Here is a 23,637-nt window from a genome sequence, read left to right as displayed (position 1 = left end):
TATATAATTAATTTGAAATTTGGTGTATGTGTTCTAAGAGGGCTGGTTGTTAAACAAATTATACTAGGTTAAGGTGGGGATAAGGTTATTGTAAATTAATCTAAAAGAATATTTAAATTGTTTCCATTCATATTTCACTTCATTTTATAAAGAAAAAGCAAAATAAGAGATGGAAATAAAAACAAATGTAATGAAAAGAAAAGCAATGGTGCCTGATGCAAAAATAATTAATAAAAAATTTACAATAAAAATATTATTATATATTAAAATCTTGCTTTAAACAAAAAATATAATTTAATTATGTTATATCCTAGTGGCACAGTACAATTATAAAATATATAATTAATGTATTAATTTATAAATATATAGTTATAATATTTGGTGTCGCACAAAAAATTCCAAAACATTAACTTAATTTAAAAAAAAAATCATAATACGAAATATTTCTAAACATTTGTGCAAGATAACCTAAAACATTACAGTTTACTTTAAATATTATTTTTTCCCTTTTCGATTATTAGTGCAAATTTTTTTTATTTTTATTTTTTAAAGTACTTTGCTGGAGATTCTCTTACCACGGTGACAAAATTCAAATGATGTAGCCCTTCATTTAACAGTCTATAACTTATTGAAAACTGATATTTATAAGTTATTATTTATAAGTTATTATTTCTAACTCTTCAAATTTCTACTTTAGAAATGATACTTTGTTCACTTAATATTAAGTTTAAAATTTTGGTCATCTCGTTGCCCAACTTAAAACCTGTACTTGTACAGTTAAAAAAAAAAAAAAAAAAAAAAAAAAAAAAAAAAAAAAAAAAAAAAAAAAAAAAANAAAAAAAAAAAAAAAAAAAGAATTTTATTTTATTCCTAATAAACACATGTAAATATTTTTTCTATACATATTTAAGTTTGTACAGCATTTAACATGTTTCCTATAGATTCCTTGTCTCTGCCATCTTTCAGAGTAGAAGGAGAAATAGTTTCGGAAATATCATCTCTGAAATGTAAGCAATATTTACTAACTTTCAACATTGTGATTAATGCAAAATTCGAATCATAAATCAAGTATTACCCAACAAAACGTAAAATTAAATGTTAACATCTAAATATTGATCTGTAAAAGAACCTTTTTTAAAAATTAAATTTGTTATTAAAGGTTAAAATAAAATCCAGAAAATTAACATCAATGGAACAATTGTAATGATTTTGTTGTTAGGGATTCAAGAAAATGCGCGATTGGTTGGCTTTGCTGAAAAAAAAAATAATTAATTGCTAACAAAAAATAATGCAAAAGCTTTAAGAAAAAATAACAAGATGAAATAAATATATTATTGAATTATAACCAATTATTCTTAGAAAATTTTATAAAGTTAAAAATACTATAACATTTTGTTAAAAGAAAAATTGCCCCAAAGCATCTGAACAAACTTGAACAATAAAGGTTCAAGGTCAAGGGATTCTCCATTCATTTAGCAACCCACGGGAGAGTTTCATATGGCATTCTAGTTTAGCAGGGTGATAATGGAGATAATTTTCATAAAAACAAAGTGGTATTGTTAAGTTGATAATATTTAAATTGTTTGACGATAAACTTCTGTCTAAATAAAGTCGGTATATGGGATGGTAAAATAATTTAATTTCAAAAACAATTTCCAGCTTTTTTTAAAAATTCCCTGATTTTTCCAGGTTTTTATCCAATTTTCCCTGATTATTCTAGGTTTTTTCCAGTACAAAAAAATTCCCTGATAATTCCAGGTTTTCAAGGTTTTCCAGGTGGGTGGCCACCCTGCAAATAAGACTTCATTACACTCAACTTCATTACATTCACTACAAATAAGATTCACATTTCACTTCAATAAAAAAAAAGCAAAAGAGATAAAAAGAAGTGTAATGAAAAGAAAAGCAGTGGTTCCAGATGAGAAAAATCAATATTTTTGGGATTGATTTTTTAATATAATTTTTAATTTTCACAAATTATGTCTAAATTTTCACAAAATAGGTACCTCTAAGAAAAACCTAGACAGATCCCTGACCGACAAAACAGTAAAATTAAATGTTAACATATTCGTAAAAGAACCTTTTTTTTAAAAAAAAAAATAAATAAAATGTGTTCTGAAAGGAAATTGTGAAAATTAGCATCAATACGATAATTGTAACGATTTGTCGACAAACAATGCTGTTAGTGATTGTAAGTAAATGAGTGATTGGTTGGCTTTGCTGAGAAAAAGTAATTTTCCGAATTGATCGAAGGGAAGTTACAAAAGGTTTCAGAAAAAAAGTCCAATAAAAAAATCTATTATTAAATTATGTTACAATAAACAACTTCTGGAGAATTTTATTAAGTTATTAAAACATTTTGAATCGTTTTGTCAAACGAAAAAATGATTCCAAAGCATAAGAAGAAACTTGAATACATTCAGCCCGTCGACTAGAAGAAAAAATCTACTTATGGAAATCGAAGAAAATATCCTAATCCATTCTTCCATCTTCACCACAATCTTTGAATATCCCAAACTGTATAGTCCCATAGTTTCCAAAAAAATCAAAGGTTTCTCTATTAACCATGGGAGAGTATCATGTAACATTCTAGTTTATCAGGGTTATAATGGAGCAAAATTTAAAGCAAGCAAAGTATTGCTAAGCTGATGATATTTCAACTATTTGGAAATAAATTTTCATATAATATTTTTAAATGCACACGTTTCGACAAAAAATAGACTAAAAAGGCAGTTTAAAGAAAAGCTGTATTCGCATCGCTTGAGATACAGCAATACAAAGTATCGAAGAATCGTTCAAAAATTTCCCACAATGGAAAATAAGATGTAAATAAAAACAGTAACTGGAGAAGGAGATTTAACTTTGAACTGTACAAGATTTATAAACTCAAACTGATATTATTAAATGCATAAAAATAAATAGAATGAATTGGATGGCCCATGTGATTTGAATGAGTGATGACAATACCATAAAAAAGATGCTACTTTTTTTAAACCCACTGGAACGAGAAAGAGGGGAAGGCTGCGGTTGAGATGGGCTGACTCAGTGGAGTCTGATTTTCTTGCAATTAATGAAAAGAATTAGACATCAAAGATAAATCAGAAGTCATTATGGAGAAATCTTCAGAGGAAGGCATTGGCCCACATTGGGCTGTCTGGATGGTAATGATGATGGAAAATTAGAAAGAAAATTGATCTCAAGTGCTATTAACTATAAACAATTCTGTTTTGTGGTACTTTAGACAAAAATGTTTCAAAATAGAACGTAATCACTATGAAGTATTTGTTTATGAGAAACTGTATTCATCTCTCATAGCACAATAATTCAAAAGGCTCTATAAAAGAAATCATTAGAGGTTTGATTTTAATATAAAACTTAATCTGAAAAGTTTGTTTCTGAGAGATTGAATTTTGCTATCTCTCATTGCGAAATCAAAACTTAGCTGCTCTATAAAATTCACATGAAGTTTTTAATATAACTTTTATGTGTTTATAGTATGAGGCATTAAGAAATGAATACATCATTAACAATTACCTATGATAAAACAACCAAAAAATAAAAACACATATACACATAAAATGTGCAATTAGAAAACAATTTAAATCTTACCTGCAATAAGATTTTGTTGTTCTTCATGACAAGACATCTTGTATTTCTTATAAAAGTAGTTGGGAATTTTACCAGACCTAAAAGAAAAAAAAAATTAAAAGATTTCTTTAATGCAAATCTTATTATAAATATAATGAATAATTATATTTATAATAAGAATATAAACATAGAAAAATTTAATTTTCATACTAGCTTTAAATAAGTATTAACCTAATAAAGCTTAAAATAATTCAAAATTAACATACTATATATATATGAAGAAGTAAATATTGTTCAAAGTTTCTATCTTTAGTAAGAAATAAATTATGCTTCTTTCAAACTAGGTGGAAGAAATTCTTCTTCAAAAAAAATTTTTTTAAACAGTTTATAATTGCAATTGAGTTTACATAATAGTATTAATTTCCATGCTGTTTAATACATCATTGTAAAAAAAAGCAACAATTAGGAATAAAAACAAATTTAATGCATTTCTAAAGAAATTAAAATAATTGTAGATCTTTATTATTTTATGTAAATGTCAGAAATAAAACACAAATTTTTGTATTTTTTAAAAAGACAATTATTATGACATTTAAACAGTTTATGCCATAATCACAATTACAAATAGCATACTTATTTTTGTAATTGAAAGTTGTTTAGTATGCAACTGAATCTAAATGATTCATGTATTTTAAAATTCTGCAAAAAACTAAAATAAATAAATTGAAAATAGTTATTTTCTTTATTAATTTCATCCAGTTTCTCAGTCTTTTTTTTTCATAAAAGTTTTTCCCACTTTCTTTCAGTGAAAGGCTGTTTCTGGACAAATGAATGGAACACAGATTTAAAAGTCAACATAAATACATAGCTCCCAGCATGGATAGGAAAAAATTCATTAGATTTTACAAAATAATACAAATTTCAGGATAATTGCTGCATAATGAACTAAATATTTTACACGAAGGAAACTTTAGGGATTTTTATAGTCATCAAAATAGAAAAAATTGCAATACTTTACAGTATGATTTCATATTAAATGCTATCTATTCTGTTTACTCATAATTTTGAATAGTAACAGGCATCAAAGATAGTTAAAATACTTTTTAATTAATTTAAAAAAAGGGATTTCAGAATTAAAAAAATGAACATTTTAGAGCAAAAAAAAAGTTTTAAGCTGATTTCTATAAGTGAGACTCACTTTATTATGTATTAGTAATACATATTTAAATATTCAATATCTGTTCAAATTAAATATCTGTGCAAAAATGCTATTTCAATAGGGAATGTTTTATGAAGCATCTTGATTGAATTCTCCTTGTTCAATTGAGTTGCTTGTCAATTGGCTGTTAGAAGATACAACAAATGTAATTCATTACAGAATTTATACTTTTAATATATTATTTTGTTCCAAGCAGAACTACCAGTGGGCAACGTTCAATTTATAAAATCAGGTATTTTGTTAAGTACTTCTTTTGTGATTGCTTCAAGAATTTAGAAAGAATGTTTTTTACTTTAAAGTTGTAGTTCAATCTTGTTAGTTTTTACCCAGCAACAGAATTTATATGTTACTGTGAATGACCGAAATTGGTGGTTGCTGACAATCAAATAATTACTTTGGTAAATGACCGAAATATACACTCGGTCAAGCGCCACTGCCCAGTGTGCATTTAACTGGTAATCTGAACACTAATGTTTCTTTTAATCTAACCTCAGATGTTAAAACGTCGAATAAATATAATAATATCAATAAATAAATTAATGTCAAATCAGATACAACAAATATTTCAGACCAAAGTGACAATATGATTGACAAAAAGTGACAAAGTGACAATATGATTGACAAAAAGTGACAATATGGATGAAAGTTGATATTCTCTTGATTTCGGTCATTCACGGTAACATATATGTTATAGGTATTTTTATTTCAACGAATAATTACAATGAAAAACACAGTCTACGAAAACAATTTTTATAACAAATAAATATTGATTTCTAAAAATGATTTAATTAAATATTATAAAAATATGTCCAGGGTATCTGCTACATTTTAGATTTTCAAATTCATGACTTTCCATGACTAATTCCAAGATTTTTTCATGACTTACTATTTTCTCCGACAAAAACACAACAATAATTTTAAAAATTATTATAATAGCATTCATTGAAATGATGCCTATAACCAAAACTGTTATATTCTGCATCTTCATATTTACAGATTTTAAATTTTAAAAAAAAGAGTAAGGAACACGAGTTGAAGCAATAAAATAGCTGAAAAAAATAAAAGAGCAAAAAAAAATTTTTTTCTGCAGATTTATATTCTAAAGATATTTTTCTTGTTCATCGGAAAGGGAAAAAAATGCTCCTGATTTCTCTGTTCTCATTTTGGAATAAAAAAAATTCGCCAAAGACTGGCTTGCTTCAGCTAAAATTTTAAATTGATAAAATAAAAAATAAATAAATAATAACAAAAATTCTGAAATCACAGAAGTTTAAAAGATCATTTGCTTTAGAAATGATGTTTTTTTTCTCCATTTTTTGAAAGAGCACCATAATTTTTAAAGAACGTGGTAAAAATATTTTATATTTTAATCAAATATGACTGTGAGTGGGGATTTTGTTACAAATTCAGATATTCGGAACACCATGAAATTGGGGGAGGGGTGAATTCCATTTAAAAAATTAGATTTTTCGGCAACCTAAATCCATAACTTTTAATGATTTTTTTTAAAAAAATAGTTAAAATCATGACATTTCATGACAAATTTTGTTCTATATCGAAATTCATGCAGGGTATCCGCTACATTTTAGATTTTCAAATTCATGACTTGTCATGATCTTAACGAAGTTACTATTTTCTCTGACAAAAACACAACAATAAATTAAAAAAAAACATTATGATAACATTAATTGAAATGATAGGTATAACCAAAACTACTGTACTCTGCATCTTCATATTTATGGATTTTAAATTTAAAAAACACAGTAATGAAAGAGTTGAAACAATAAAATAGCTGAAAAAAATACAAAAGCAAATAATTTTTCTCCCGTAGAATTACATTCTAAAGATACTTTTCTTGTTCATCTGAAAGGAAAGTATTAATCCTATTTTTCTGTTCTCATTTCGGAATAAAAAAAAATCGCCAATGACTGGTTTGCTTCAACTAGAATTTTAAAATGATAAAATTAAAAAAAATAAATAATTAAAATTTGTAAATCACAGAAGAGTTTAAAAGATAATTCCATCTAGAAATGTTTTTACTTTCATTTTTTGAAAGAACACCATAATTTTTAAAGAACATGATAAAATAATTTTATATTCTAATAAAATATGCCTGAGGGGAGATTTTGTTAGGAATTCAGATATTTGGAACAAGATGAAATTGGGGGAGGGGGGGATTCCATTTTAAAAATAAGATTTTTCGAAAGTGGTGCAAGTGGCAAAACATGGTGTTGGAGCAACAAAAAAGCAATTTTGGAGCAGCAAAACAAAGATTTGGGGCATATTTAATAAAAAGAATTAAAACAAGAATTTAATAACAAGAGTTTTTAATTTTGTTCATTTACAACATATCTTATTTTTTTACAATTTTTTGAAGGTCCCTGCATAAACAAATTAAGTTTCTTTTTGGTATCTTGCAATGCTGTTAAATATTCTGCTATCCTCGACTTAGCCTCAGATAAGAGGATCTGTCCGCTTTCTATAATCGACATGTCTTTATTATTCAACCCATCTTTAATATTTTTTTTCAGCTGTGGCTATGAGATCTTGAATCAATTTCAGCAGCAATCAATCTGCTTTCCTCAGTTTCAGTGCTTTCACATTCTTTTTGCTTTCTTTCTTCTCAGCCTCTAATCAAGCAGAATAATTTTTAAATGCTGCACGAGTCCCTTCAATCATATCTTTGTCAACTTTAAAGTTATTTAAACCCCCAGCTGATACGTGACACAACTTGTCTCAAACCATTAACACTATGCAAATTTAAATTTGCCCAATTGTCAAGTAGCTTTTTATTCACACATATGAACAAAACTAAAACCTGTCTAGTACTAAAACCTCTTTCAACATCGGCATTCCCATGTTGTATGCACAAAAGAGCTTTAAAAAGCTTTGTTATAAGAGGATATTTGATATTTCCCAAATTATCTTTCTTTGCAAAATAGTTCAAATACGCATAAAAACACATCAATTCACAAGTCATAAAATAGTTCCAAAACACATCAATTAGTGCATATTCATTTGAGTCAGAAGAATAACCCTCTGGTTCTCCACGTAACAGCAACAAAGATGCCTCTTCAAGAGTGTCTTCCATTCTCATTACAGGATTCAGCACTTTAAGATGGAACAGTGACCTATTTTCAAGAGGCAATGCTTTTAATAACTTTTTTGCACATGCCATAGACCTGGCACCTAAATACATAGAATTTTTGTCTGAAGAAGATAAGGGATTGGATTGAATGTAGGGTTTAGTGGCACTTAGTCTAAAAGAGGACATGCTGTGCCAAACACGGTAAGAAGAAGATAAGGATGTCATCGCATTTGTGGTATCTAGTCCATAATCTATTAAATTTGAATTTTGCCAAATTTCTGCGTTTTCTTCATCCAAAGATTTTTAAGTCCTTCCCTGTCAAACTAAGAAAAGCAGAACTCTTAAAAAAACACCCTAACAGTGCTTAAACTAGAGACACCATTTCATCATACAGCAAGTGAAACAATGATGTCTCAGTTTGGAAAAGACCTAAAAATTTATTTAATACAGCCGAAATATTTCTTAAAAATGAGCTTTTGGCAAAAGCAATTTAAATAAATTCAATAATGAGTGGTTCATATTATTTTTTAAATTATTAATTACATCATTTAATTCTTAAAAAGGTAATATAAAACTCTAATTAATTTAACTATTATTTAAGGTTATTGGGTGTATTTTTCTTAAAATTTAAATAAATGTTATTTGTAATAGTATATTCAACAAAACATTAACAAGATTAATATTGATCATATCGAATTTATAAAAATATGTAAAGAATTAAGCAAACTTTAATAAATTTATATTACAAATATAAATTAGTGAATGGCCCCTAAATTTTTTAAAATTATAATTGGTTATCTAGTACAGTATTTCATCAATTAAATGATTAAAAAAAATTAAATAATTTTTAAATGCAAATATAATGAGAAGTTAAAAATTTTTTCAGAAGTAAATTATTATATTGCCCCTACACTCATAATATTTAACAAATCTGTGATAATAAAATTTTTTTTATATCAATTGTTTTAAATCAAAACATTAAGAGATGAATTAAAGTAGTTTTGAATGACAAATCTGAAAAACATAAGTTTTTTTTTTGCTACTTTAAAAATTCTGAAAGCCCCTCTCTTCATACTTAGGTATTAAAAATCTTGCCTCTAAATATTTGGTTTTTTCCTAAATCAAAATAAGAGCACTGATAAAATGAAATGCACACACAATAATAAAATGCAATAAGTAAAAAAAAATATTAGTAAAAAAAGTAAAAAAAAAGTTTAAAAAAAATATGCAATTAGTGGATGGTCCTCAGATAAAAATTTACGTTTAAGATACTCAATTAATTCTATCTTTATTAAATTAAATGAATATAAGGGAGATGGAAATTTTGAGGTTTTGAAGCTTGACTGCTCTGAGGATTAACATGAAAGCATGTACTTAGTGAATGGTCCCCAAGTTAATTCCAAGATTATGGGTACTATTCTATAAATAGAATAGAGCAAGAAGGTCATTAGCTTGCCATTGACGAAGATGATGGCACTTCAATAACGATGAAATTAACAAGAGAAATAGAAAAAAATTTTGCTGTTAAAATTTAGCAATGTTTAGTTGTTCCCCAAAAATTCGAGGGAAGTTTCGGTTCCATTTCAGAGAGCGGAAAAGGAAACCTGAAATTGAGAATATCTTGCAAAATGAAGCAGAGTTCCACACGAGAGTGCAAGAATCCTTCCCACTGAATCCCGAGCACCCCTCCCCCCGACATGGCAATAGCTGGGTTGCGGCAAAATTGTGACTTGACGATACCCAGGGGAAATTATCCCTTTTGGTGCAGATCAGCGCAATTTAAGCCTACTACTTCAATTTGGAGCATGTAGGCGCAGGTTTCCACAATTGGTGCGGATCGGCGCAGCACTTGCAACACTGGAGATCTAAAATCAGGACTTTCCATGATTCTTTTTAAAAAAATAGTAAAAATCATGTCATTTCATGACAAATTTTGTTCAATACTGAAATTCATGACTTTCCATGTGAGCGGATACCCTGTAGGTATTTTTATTTCAACGAAAAATTACAATGAAAAACATACAGACTACGAAAAACAATTTTTATAACAAATAAAATTTCATTTATAAAAATATTTTATGTCATTTATTCATTTTTTTTAAAAAGAGAATCTCAAGCAGGTTTGAATGCTAACTGGCCTTGTTTTTGAGCTTATCACTATAGTCATACATACATTATAAATCTGCAGTTCTCATAACAGCAGAAAAAAAATTCGTTTTGTGATGTTTGTTAATAATTATTTCTTTAACATAAACATCTATATAAAAGTTTCTATTTACTTGTTGAGGAAATCAATAAAACTTTCTCTTGTATCGGCGACTGATGCAATCTGAAAAAAAAAAAAAAAACAAAGTTAATAAATCAAAGTTACACAGCAAAAATTAATAGAAAATACTTATCTTAAGAAACAATAATAATGATTATTTAACAGAATTAATAGATATTGAGCACTTTACCAGAAGATTCAGCTAAAAAATGAAACGAAAAATAAAAGAACTGTAAATGCAAAATATTAAATGTAATTTAGAGTTACCTTATATGTAGTATGAAAGAAAGTTAAAGTAGGTCGAGCATGGGTAAATTTTTGTATGAAAATCATTTTCTTAAAAATTTTATTTAAATCATACTTCTTAAATTTAAATCTGATTTTCATTCTTATTTACTAATCAAAACTCAGATAAAATGTACTAAAAATAATTTTAAAACATTATTTAATTACAATATTATTACATTATTTAAAAACAATATTATACTTAAATATTTAATTAAAATTATTTTGTAAATAAGCATTACAACCTAATCAATAAAAATTTAAAATCATCGGATACGGATCAATTTTGTTAAAATTCAACTGTGAATTGAATTTGTAGAGACGAAGAGAAAATTTGTCAGTTTGAAATCTAATAAAGAATAAACGAATTTAGATCACAAAATATAAAAATAATCAATTATTCTAAATTCCTTATAGCAGAATAAGTCTTGCTTCATTGTTTATTTATGTTACTGTGAATGACCAAAATTGGTGTTCAAGCAATAAAGCAAAGATATTTCAGATTTAGGTAAAGAACAGAGCTATGCAATTCAGTCAACAAAAACAGTCTATTTTAGATATGTTTTTTAAATCAAAATAATTGTTTAAAATGTAAAGAGGTAAATCAGGGTTGCCACTCAAATCTGTTCCCTGTACATATTATACACAATATATTTAGAGGAAACAACAATTAATGTGCTCCTGAGTGTGCTTTATTGGGCCAACTATATTTATTAGTTTTAATTGCTGGAAAAACAGCTGAACATACTTAAATAATGCTATAGTAAATGAAATAGTCTAGTATAGCTGAAATATCATGGTTAAATATCCCATAGATTACGCTTTGAGTGGTTACCATTTTTTAAAAGACAAAAATAAGAAACAAAATTTCCTGTATTTTCCCAATTTGTAAGTAAAAAAAGCAAAATTCCCTGCATTCTCTGTTATTTTAAGTGATTTTTATATTCCCTGTATTTTCCAGGATTTCCCTGTGGAGTGGCAACCCAGTAAATATATTTATCTCAGTTTTTCGTCTATTTTAATATATGCCCTGTGGCAGAATTTTTTCCGGCTCTCTACGACATACCTCTCCAGTACTAATATCTTTCTGCAAGATACTTAAAAATAACAAATGTACATGTTGCTAATTTAAAGTAAGAGAAACGTTAACTTCAAACAATAAATAAATTTAAAAAATCTGATCAAATAAAATAGGTAATTATTTTAATTGAATATGTAATATTTTTTTTATTCCAATATTATGGGCAATATTCTCACAATTGCTTAGGATCAAAAACATTTGCAATAATGTTGAAAGTTTTCGGGTAGCTGTGAATAATTTCTTAAATAATTTGAGTAATTAATGGTTTTCCTTTAAATTTTTGTAATGCTAATTTTTTAATTAAGAAAATGAATGAAGAATTCTAGGTTCTTATATATATTTTTTTCTTTTAACAGGGTGCAATTTATTTGTATTTCATGTTTTTTCCCGGACTTCTATACAAAACCATCGGGGTACTGAGGGAGTTAATTTAATCATTTGCTTCTCCCTCAATTAGAAATGGTTTTGTTTAAGGGCTACCGGGTCGGTACTCCCTGAAGACGTCAACTTCGGTGGTCATATTTTTATTTTCTTTGTTTCCTTTATTTTGTAGGAAGATAACCCACTAATTACTTCCTTTTTCGCATTTTGTAATTCATCATCACATTTAAAAAATTGTGAAATCTGTAGGAGTAACTACTGAAAAAAGAGAGGGATGACGAAATCACGCAAATTGGACTCTTCAAAAAAGAGGTATTACAGGGTGCGTAGCCAAATTTTTCAACAATAAACAAGAACCTTTTAAGCACTTTGAAAAATATCATAATTAGTCAGTGTTGGCAAGTTTTTGACAATTGATGGTTTTATCCAATTTTATTTACAGCGATGAAGACGATTGTGCGTCACAAATGATGAAATTAACAAGAGAAATTAAAATTTCTATCACTAATAGGTAAAAAAATTGATAATGTTTAGTTGGTGCCCATAATCAGCAAAAATTCAAGAGATTTTTCGATTCTATTACAGAGGGCAGAAAATGAGATTTTTCGATTCTATTACAGAGGGCGGAAAATGAGATTTTTCGATTCTATTACAGAGGACAGAAAATGAAGTCTGAAGTCGAGAATCTCTTGCAAAATGCAGAAGGGTTGCACATAATAGTACAAGAATCCATATTGCTGGATCCAGCTCAGTGTACTCAAGTGCAGATGAAAAGTATTTCATCAAACATGTAAAACAAATGGTGTTTTCATACACTACAGACCGGCGGTACGCCGAAATAGATTGGGGTTGAATTAATTGTGAAAACGTTGAATAGGACAATGTCTTTTTGCATAATTTGGGGCGAAAATCAACATGGTAAAGAAAAATATCACATTTCGTAAAAGGGAAAATTAAGCACTTTTTAAAAACACCCATGGAAAAAAGCACCTTTAAGGGCTCTTAAAAAACGAAAATAAGCACCTTTAAAAATGCTATGCACCCTGTACTAACTGCACGCTTTTATTTCAAGATTCAGTTGTTGTAATAAATAATATTGTGCAAAAAAAAAAAAATCGCATTTTAAAAGATATGCAGAAATCAGTAGTAATAACTGCATGAAAAAATAAAACAAAAATTTCTACAGGAAAAAAAACCTGAAAGTTTTTTACTTCATTATTCTCAAATGAGAATAGAAAATTCATTAGCATTTTTTTTCTCACTCAGATGTGGAAGAAAGGCATCTTTTGATTCTAATTCTGAAGAAAAGATAAGATATCTCTCAAAAATTTCTGCAAAAAAAAGAAGCTACATTTTTCACGTCCCCTTTCTGCAAGAACTCTGTAATGTTCTGCGACAATGTCACCGTAGGGAATATATGTATTTGCTAACAACAAGCTCACTATAATGGCTATTTCATCTTCTATAAAATGTTACAATACAGACTGTACTTCAAAGGCTTGATTCCGAATTTTCAGACATGGGAATGTTGCTGAAAACAAGCAGTTTTTTCTATTACAAAAGTTTGAAAATTAATAAAGAGGCAAAAAAGCTTTTCATACCACCCTTGGCTTGAGAAGAGCAGGCAAAAATTCGTTCAGGTAATGCTGTTTATTCATTAAACTGAAAAAATAAATCACAAAAAAATATATTAGATGTTTTATTTAGCAGAAACATTTTTTTAATTACCTCTTAACTGTCAATCTGTTTCGATGATTTGGGTACATAAATTGTCAAATTTTTATTGCAAAAATCAACTATTTAGTACAAAATAAAATATACTTAATAGTAGTTAAAAATTGATATTTTGAATTATGTGCATAAAAGTTTTAAGGTTTATTTGCCACTGCATGTGGTGACGTAGTTTTAATGTATGTTCAAGGGGGTTATTAGTTACCTCCTTTTAATATATATATATATGTATATATATACCTATTATATATATATGTGTGTGTGTGTATATGTACATATATATATATGTATATATATCTGTACATATTCTAAACGTTTGAATTACGAAAAATTAATAATGAATGAAAACTTTTTTATACATCTACATCCTACTTAACATACAACAGTTCATTAATCAAGTAATGTTTAAATTTCTGAGGGGGTTTCGTCCCCCAAACTCTCCCCAAAAACTATGCCACTGACTGCATATTCGCTTGAGACAGCAGCCACTCAGCGCGGTAGTGGTAAAGTTCGCTTCTAGTGCAGCATTACTTTAGAATTTTTTTTTAAAAAAAAAGAATAAATAAGTAATAAAAATTAATTTCATTTTTCCCCCCAAAAAAATAAATCACCTTTATAACGTTTCAAAGAACTGCACGTCATTTTGAAAAGAAAAAAAAATTTAGGTGCACAGAAACTTCTATCCTTTAATAACTTCAGTGAGTGCTGCTATCTATTGCTCTAAATTTGCCTCTACATAACTTTTTCCAAGATAGATTCAGGTTTGACAGGGATGAAGCAGAAATAAACTTCTCCTGCAGGGAGCATATAAAAATTTTTCAACAAAAAATAAGCACCTTTCAAGCACTTAAAAATATTTTTAAGCACTTTCAAAAAAATATAATTAGGCAGGGTTGGCAAGTTTTTGACAATTGATGGTTTTATCCGGATTTACCCGTCATGTCAAATAATTAAAAAAAACTTTTGGCATAGATTTTGACAATTGTCAAAAATCACGAAATTTTTAATCTGGCGTGACATTTTAGAACACCAGTGCTGCGCTTGTGCTCAAGATTATTTCGAGCATGACAGTTAAAAGGTTAATTATTTGTACTTAAAAATAAAATATACCTTGCTTCTAAGATATAAGGAGGTATTTTCTTGGTTTCTTGAAAATAACAGAGAGCTTTCTCAATGATTTTTTCAGTATCCACTTTCGGCTATAACAAACAAAGAGAACAATATATATATATATATATATATATATATAAATTGAAGTCAATTCCTGCATAGGCCAACAAAATTTTTTAAAATTTTAATTACTTTTTATTAAATAATTACAATATTTTTGCCCATATAAACTATAATTAAATAATTAAAATTAATGAATGAATTAATATTTGAAAAAACTGTATTAACATCAAGTCTCATCCACTACAAGTTTAAAAAAATGTGTTTGAACTTGAATGGATGAATAAAAAGTATTTTTATCAACGACTGGAAATTTGAACAATATAATAGGGAGAATGTGAACTAATAGTAGGAATTTAAAAAGTTGGTACATAAACACTCATGGACCAACAATACTAAAAATTATGTTTTAAAAAATCTATATGTCAGTAACTTGACGACAATGAATAATTCAATGCATACCAAACAGGTATAGAGGTGACTAGAACATGGTAGCAGAAAGCTATTTTCACACAACTGTAGATCATAGATCACACAACTAAAGACTATCGATCAAATTTTTAGGCACTGGAAAAACCAGCTAGAAAATTGAACTTAAGAGTGAATGTGGAGAAAGCAAAATATATGTATTGTGGTACAATGGAAACCATCCCTAAATTGCTTGAAATAGATTCTTTTAAATTTGAATCTGTAAAAAATTTTACTTATCTAGGATCAGAAATAAACTATCAAAATGACATTAATCCTGAAATCAGAAAGAGAATAATCACAGCCAATTGCTGCTTCTATGGTTTAGCATCATTATTGAAATCTCACTTAATAAAAAGAAAGACGAAGATTTTACTTGATAAGGTATTAATCAACTCAGTTTTGACTTACGCTTCAGAGACATGGACTTAAACAAAAAGGGAAGAGAAGTTATTAGCAACCTTCGAATGGAAGGTCCTACGAACCATCTTTGGTGCTATCCTTGATAAGAACAACTAGAGAAAAAGATATAATTTTGAAATATATAAGATCTTTAATAGTGATGATATCATTTAATCTATTAAACTAAGTAGAATGAGATGAGCCGGGCATGTAGCGAGAATGAGCCCAGAGCGAGTAGCATTATGAGTCTTTAATGCAACCCTCACCAATAAAAGGCCAAGAGGAAGGCCCAAAAAGAGATGGAAAAACTGTGTGGATGAGGGTTTTGCCATCCTAAAAGTAAAGAACTGGAAATCAATTGCTGGGACAAGGGCAGAATGGGAAAGGCTTCTGAGGAATGCCCAAGCTCATAAAGGGCTGTCATGCCAATGCTGATAGATCATAGCAGAATCTGCAAGGATTTCTTAAAGAGATCTCTGCACATTCTTGTGTTCACAATGAACAACAAATGAGACACATAAAAATTAAATAACTGTTGACAATTTATAAATATGAAACTTTTTCTAGCTTCTAGATGGAATTTGCTTTTTTAAGAGAAGCATTTTAAGCGATGAATAGAGAGCTTTCATCGTTTATGAAAAATCTAAACTGAAAACATTCATACAGTGTAAATTTAAGGCATAAAAATTTTCAACACAATAATTAACCTACCCAGTCAGATAAGTATAGTGATGGATAAAATATATTAACTAAGAAGTTCCTGTAAAGTTTGGTTTTTATAATCAATAAATAAACATGAAGGTAGGTAGGTACGTATGTTATTTACATCGCACCAGAGCTGCACAATGGGCTATTGGCAACAATCTGGGAAACATCTCTGAGGATGATCTGAAGACATACCATCTAAATTTTGATCCTCATCATAGGGGACGGCTCCCCTGTTTTGGTAGCTCGACGAACTGCATGCGAAGTCGAGCACTTTACGGCAAAACAGTTTAACGGGGAGCAATACCGTGCACCCTCGGTTCCTACGCAGGCTGATCAAAGTGATCACCCACCCGCACACTGACCCCAGCAGCCAGTGATGATTAACTATTGTGTTCTACTGGGAAACGTGTCTTTATGATCAGTCCACTGCAGGATGTAACAAACCTAAAGAGTTGAGAGGGTAATGAAATTTTTCATAGTTTCTCTATAGCAAATGAACAAAAATAAACTGATAAAAAAAGTTTTTGAACTTAAATTAGGGAGCTAAAGTATGCAACAAGAAAGCAATTGATTGAGGATATTAGAACACTTTAAGTTTAATCAATTTTGGGGAAAGAGGAAAAAGACATCGCTAATATAAAGAAATTTAATTTATTTTAAATCAAATGAAACCTCTAATAAAATGCAATGTGAAAGATTGAGACAACCAAATTAACACTCATAAAAATGAGAAACAAAGAAAAAGTCTGAAATTAGCAATAAACTGAAAACTTATGGAAAAATAAATAAAAAAGTCAGTGAAACTGTTTTGTACAAAAAGAAAACATTTGAATTATCTACATACTTCCGAAAAAGAAAAGGGTAATACTTTGTGCTATGTAGATTAAAGCAAAAAACAATGTGAATGAAACACAAATGCAAGTACATAAATTGACATACAATAGTTTTCGTTCAACTGAACTGAAACTGTAATATGTCAATTTATGAATTGTTATTTGTGCTTTATTCACAATCGTTTTTGCTTTATTTACATATTTCTTTAAAGTTTTTTTTTAAATACTATAGATTTATATTAACAGTCCAAGGAGCTGATGTACACAAATTCTGATTAAAAATAATAAAATAAAGCAACAAAGTAATGTTGAAATACAAATTCTTCTAAAGTTTGGAAGGCTTAAAATAAGTTAAAAAATTTACCTTATTAGGATACAGATCCAAAGTTTAAGCTCTTATAACAATTATGATAAGTTTAATTAATAGCAAAGTTTTATAGTAAATTAAAAATTGTCTCTTTAGAAGAATTAGCATGAATTGATGCAAACATTTTCTATAAATACCTTAAAAGGTAATTTTTTCTAAGCAAAAAGACTAATTTTGGACATTCATGCTGCTAATTAAGATAATCAGCATCTTGTTTGTCATAAAATCGATTCTAATAAATTTCGCAATTTAAAATATCGGCCACACCAAATTAATTACATGCAGGGTTCATACTCAAAGAGAAGACATTTTATTCCCTGATATTAGGTTTTACAGGTCAATTTACATGAAATTCGTAGTCAGTGTTAAAAAAATTAATTACAAAACTGAAATTTATATTTTATAATATTTAAAACAAACAAATTTAACACAATCAAAACATTATATAAATTGAATTACTTTCAAAGATAATAGAAAAGTTATTTAAAAAAATGGAAAGTAAATTCAACATGTCAATAAAACTAATAATTTAAACAATTTGATTTTCAAATAAATAAATAAATAATGTATTTAAAACATTAATGTAAAAATCAATGAAAGATAATTTGTTATGCATTACATATCAGAATCGACAAATTTAAAATAACAATATAAACAAAAAAAATAATTATAATAACAATAAAAGAGGGGGGGGATTAATAATATTGTACACTTTATTAATTAAAAATATAAAAAATGAAATTGCATTGAGAGATAAAATGCAGGAGAGTAATTGAACAACAAAAAAAAAACATTTTAATTCTTAACTCATTTTGAATGTCGAAAATCTCAGTGCTTTATATTACCATGATAAAGAAATGTTGTGAACAAAATAGAAAAGGAACACATACAAAAATTCATAAAACACATGTAAATTAAATGCCCCCTGTCAAAATTTCATTTATTATTGAATTGTTAATTTAATACAATCATCATGTACACTAAAATGTGTAAAAATTACAAATTTATTATGTACACAAAAAGAAAACTTAATGTCATACCAATTTAAAAATTCAATATTATCTTTAAATTAGTAATTGGGATCAATATTTCTTTATGACATGATTTTATCACATTGATGAGGATCTGTCAATGACTGTCTTAAACTCAGATATAAAACTTGATTAGAGTATTGATCTGTATTGATCTACAAATAAAACAATGTACTAACACAGGGTTGCCACATAAATTTCGAAAAAAGTTTCCTGTGTTTTCTCCTGTGTACATATTATACACAATACATAGTTCTTTATGAAATAAATTAAAACTTTTTTTAGGTGAGATTTCAGTGTATATTAATATAAAAGAAATCACAAGACTTTTGAAGAAATAAAATTAATTTAATATAAAAATTACCAAATTAAAAATACCGTGTATGTTCCGAACATGGCAAAAAGTTTCTCAATATAGATAACCTTCTTAGATGGACATATATCATTAGAAAATTACAGATTTCTTTTGTTAAATAAAATACTGAGTAAATTGTGATTGTTCAATCATTTTTCTCTTTAATATTTGAAAATTTTAAAAACTTAGATTTCATTATAAAATTAATTATTCTAAATTAGTTTTAATTTAGATTCCAGGCAAAAGATGTGGTAATTCATTGCGATACACCCGTAATTCACCGTGTTGTACCACTGTTTTTAAGATATCATTCTAAGAAAATAAAGACAGAAGGGTTTTGAGCAATTCTGTCTCACATCTTCATAAATGGTAGCATAAAAGAATCTCAATAACATGCGATTTTGTGCATTTATAGTTCATTTAAAAGAAATGCTACAATCTAATTTTTTTTTGTGTTAGGTTTCTTTACCTAATAAAATTATTCCAATAAAATACATGCTAATAATTTAAATATATGTTTTAATATGAAAAATTATTTATCTACAGTTGAAAAAAGTTGCTTTTAGCATTCGTTAAAAAAGCATTAAGAAAGAAAAGCAAATTTACCTGCAAGTCTTTCACTCTGGTTTTTAACAGAACAATGTAATCCAAATTTAGTGGTTGACATTCCAGTGGCACATTCAAGGGTCTTTCCAACATAATCTACATAAAAAAATTTTTTTTTAGAATTTATTAAAAAAAAAAGAAGAAGTGATAATAAATTAGCATGAATTATAACAATAATAAAGGAAACTCTAAACCCTCAGCTTTAGAAATTCTAAAGAGCCAGCATAAATTTTACATCCCGTTATGTCGCAGGTGTTATGTTGGTTTCATGCATATAAACCTTAAATTTTGGTATGTGCTGGGACCACATGTTTAGGGTTTTTCTCCTCTTTTCATTATAACATAATACATAATACAATTATTTTGTGTCTGAATTGCACATATGAGTTATAAAATTTATCATTAAAAATTATAAAATCCATCATTACTGATTTATAGTAAGACATTTGTTCCTTTATTTTATATTAATTACTATTTTAATGATTTTTAACCCCTTAATAATTCATTTTATACATCAATTATCACTCATATCGGTTACCCGTATTTTCCTTGCACATATTATACACAACATATAATGAGGAAACACACATTCACTGTGCTATTGTATGTTATAAGGATAACGATGGTAGCTTTAGTTGCTCGAGAAACTTAGTGAAATAGGAACGGCTCAACATAAAAGAAATAATGCTATAATAAATTAAATAATTAAATATAGCTGAGCTATCACCTTTATATACCCCTCTCAAAGCACAAATCACTTTGAGTGGTCTGCATTTTTTAAAAATTCCCTGCTTTTTCACAGTTTGTAAGGAGAAAATTTGAAATTCCCTGCATTTTTCTTGCTATTTCAGATGATTTTTAAATTCCCTGTATTTTCCAGGTTTTCCTTATTCTCCCTGTGGAGAGGCAACCTTGAGTTAGTTGCAACAAAAAAATGGAATCATTCATGCAGCAATACTTCTTACAGCATAGTGAGGCCTTTCAGACAATATATTTTTTTTTTCCTGTCGTATTTTGCAGATGCAGAAAACCTGAAATCAGTTATACTGTAGCAAGCATAATCATTATTTTTTTTTTATAATCTTGATTAAACGATTAAATGCTGCTATATGACTCGGGAGGAACCAAAAAAAAAAGGATATCAGCATTTTGTGGTTGTGGAAGACAAACCATACGAGAAGGAAAAAAAGGAGAAATGAAATCACTGGTAGTGAGTTCACCTCAGTTGAGCTAAATCTAGAAACTGAATAGCACCAAGAGAAGGGCTGGGATAGTTTTAGGAAGTTATAAATAAATGGGTAAGAAATCCTTGTCATAAAATAGAAAGAGTTCATCCAACATTCATATGGTAAGTCTGAGGCCGTCTGCTGCTATGGAAACAAGAATAGCTGCTCTTCACTCTAGGACTATCACAATAGAATACCAGTCTCTTGCTGACCAGAGCTGAAACCTGTCTTAAAGGGTGCCCCCTCACTTAGGATAACATAAGGCCTTAATTAGGATAACATAAAAAGATTAATAGAAGCTTTTTGTGTTACACACACAGATATATATATATATATATCATCCAAGTTATTTTATATTGAGAAGAAAAATAGTTGATGAAAATGTTGAAATTTAAAATGTCAAAAAGTTAAAGAAAATGAAATTGATAAGACAAAAAAAGTGATTGCAACCAGTGGCGGCATTCGTGGAAGGCCCCAAAGCATTTGAAACAATGAGAAACTTTTTGCAGAAAGTGAGCAGAAATGAACTGTGTTAAAAAATGAACTGCGTTGTTATTTTTTTTGTAAATATTACATTAAGTAAATAAATGTTTTATTAAAAATTATTTTTTTAATTATTAATTTTTAAGTCCATTGCTTCTTTATTAATTTCCATTAGATTTCTGAATCATTATTTAATATTTCATGTTGATTAATATATAGAATTTGATTAGAAAGATTATAAATAGAATAGACTATAATATAGAATAAATAGATTATAAATAGTAAGATTTATTGTACAGAATGAAAAATGTACCTTAATAAAATCAATGTTTTCTTCATAAGGTAGTAAATCTGAAAGAACTTGTAGTAGAACTGAAACAACTTCAGGATTTCTTCCTTGAAGATTACTTCCAATATTTGTCTAAAAACCAAAATAATAATTTTATCGTTAGCTAAAATTACTCAGCTTGAAAATTTAGATGATTAAAGAAATTAACTGCTTCCCCCACCAGTTTTTTTGAAAACAAATGCAAAAAATTAACATATTTTTTTTATATTTCATTAATAAATACAAGGAACTAAAGCAAAACATACAAAAGTTTCAAGTTGAATTTTTAAAATTTTTTATGTGTAAAAACTATTTAATTCACCATCAGTTTACCATACCGAGTTATCTCGGTCAATTAAAAAAGTTAAATATTATTCTTTGAATGATAGTTTTTAAAACAATGAACAACACAAAGTGATAATTTCCAAACACTAGTGAAGTGATACGCCAGTTTTTGTTTATTCTTTTTTTTTTTCTATGTAAATTCAGCAACCATTGTATATGCAACCGCACAGATTGTACAGTCCTACAATCCAACAGCAAATTTCCAAACACAGCAGCAAGGTTTGTCGATTTAAATCAGCTTGATTTAAATCAACTGATTTTACGTACATATATTGATTTAAAAAGTTAAAAAACAGTGTTTTAAATTAATGATACTTTTATTATTTTCCTTATTTAGTTTTAAATTTTTTAAAAATAAATTGCTGCATTAATTAGTTTTAGTTAACGAAATTACTATATTTCTTGATGCGTGTTAAATTCCAACACATTTGAAATTACATTTTAAAAAATCTTTTGATGCTTGAGATTAAAAGTACAGATTAACGTAAACATTTAATGTTGTTAAAATCCTACCTTTTGATTGAAAAAGTATGCAATTAAAATCTACATTATATTTATTAGTGGAAAATGTATACTTGAAAAACTTGAGGTTATCTTAAAAAGAAATTATCCTTATATACCAAAAATAGGGTTTAATTCGGTTGCTATGCATTCAAAGCTATGTATTATAATGAAAAATTGTTTTAGATAGTTAGAGCTTCTAAAATATTGTTATAAAATAGTTTTAATATTAGTTTAATTTTGAATTAAACATTTATAAAGTTTTTTTAAATCATAAATGTGTACTTACAGTGTATTAAAATAAAAAAATCATATTTAAATAAAAAAAAATCTGATTTAAATAAAAAAATCTGATTAAAATAAAAAAAAATGATGAACCCTGCACAGCAGATTGTGTTTTGTTTGCTCCCAGTCAAGTAAAAACGTGATAAAACAAACTGACAAATTCTGCAATGCCTGAGTTTTCTTGGGATAATAAATATTTACAATATGAACATCCTCTAGTTTACTCGGGATAATCGGGAAAACGGTTAAAGAGAAAGAAATTAAATGAATGAAGAAATTAAGGAAATTTTAAAATGATTAAAGAAAATAAGGAGAAAAAATAACATAATATTTCTACCTGAAACCACGATATATAAGAAGCAGCAAAAGAATCATTTTTAATTAATGTGATTAATCTTCCAATCAGCAAAGCCCTCTGCAAGCTTTTTTGGTGAATATGCTCAAACCCATCTTTCAGTAAAATTGTAATCATTTCTGTGGATTTAAAATGTATGTTAAAAACTTATTCCCTGGATGTTATACAACATTGCATAAGAATAATAGTGATGCTGATATTTATAATAACATTATATGCGCATGATTACAGTTCCTAATTGCATGTTCATTTTGTTAAACCTGTCAAGTTAATCACTCTTCAAAGTTCACCACCTGACTTTTCATGAATAATTCCAAGAAATTTTCATGACTTACTATTTTCTCCACACAAACACAACAATAAATTTAAAAAAGCATTATAATAGCATTAATTGAAATGATAGGTATAATCAAAACTGTTATACTCTGCATCTTCATATTTATTGATTTTAAACTTAAAACACAGAGTAAAGAAAGACTTGAAGTAATAAAATAGCTGAAAAATATACAAAAACAAATAACTAAATACTGCGAGA

The 23,637-nt window shown here is 27.6% G+C and overlaps 1 protein-coding gene across 5 annotated transcripts in view; it reads right to left on the bottom strand.

Annotated features, from left to right (window-relative positions):
- LOC107437470 (Fanconi anemia group A protein homolog) overlaps window positions 1-23,637 on the bottom strand; it is a 75,825-nt gene that overhangs the window by 3,404 nt on the left and 48,784 nt on the right. For 2 of the 5 annotated variants that reach the window (XM_043054141.2, XM_043054143.2), the window contains exons 11-18: window positions 23,085-23,221; window positions 21,602-21,709; window positions 19,580-19,675; window positions 14,750-14,838; window positions 13,510-13,570; window positions 10,175-10,224; window positions 3,610-3,686; window positions 783-1,000 (exon numbers count right to left, since the gene is read on the bottom strand). In XM_043054141.2, the coding sequence (XP_042910075.1) occupies window positions 963-1,000; window positions 3,610-3,686; window positions 10,175-10,224; window positions 13,510-13,570; window positions 14,750-14,838; window positions 19,580-19,675; window positions 21,602-21,709; window positions 23,085-23,221 (656 nt within the window). In that variant the 3' untranslated portion in view covers window positions 783-962. Of the gene's footprint in view, window positions 1-782; window positions 1,001-2,476; window positions 2,518-3,609; window positions 3,687-10,174; window positions 10,225-13,509; window positions 13,571-14,749; window positions 14,839-19,579; window positions 19,676-21,601; window positions 21,710-23,084; window positions 23,222-23,637 lie in introns of those variants that run through there. The other 3 variants (XM_071185356.1, XM_016049483.3, XM_043054142.2) reach the window with 2 other exon arrangements.

The sequence above is a fragment of the Parasteatoda tepidariorum genome, chromosome 9 (genome assembly GCF_043381705.1).
Source record: "Parasteatoda tepidariorum isolate YZ-2023 chromosome 9, CAS_Ptep_4.0, whole genome shotgun sequence".
NCBI lineage: Eukaryota > Metazoa > Arthropoda > Arachnida > Araneae > Theridiidae > Parasteatoda > Parasteatoda tepidariorum.
The sequence above is the reverse complement of the archived record's forward strand: the minus strand, read 5'-3'. Positions and strand labels throughout refer to the sequence as shown.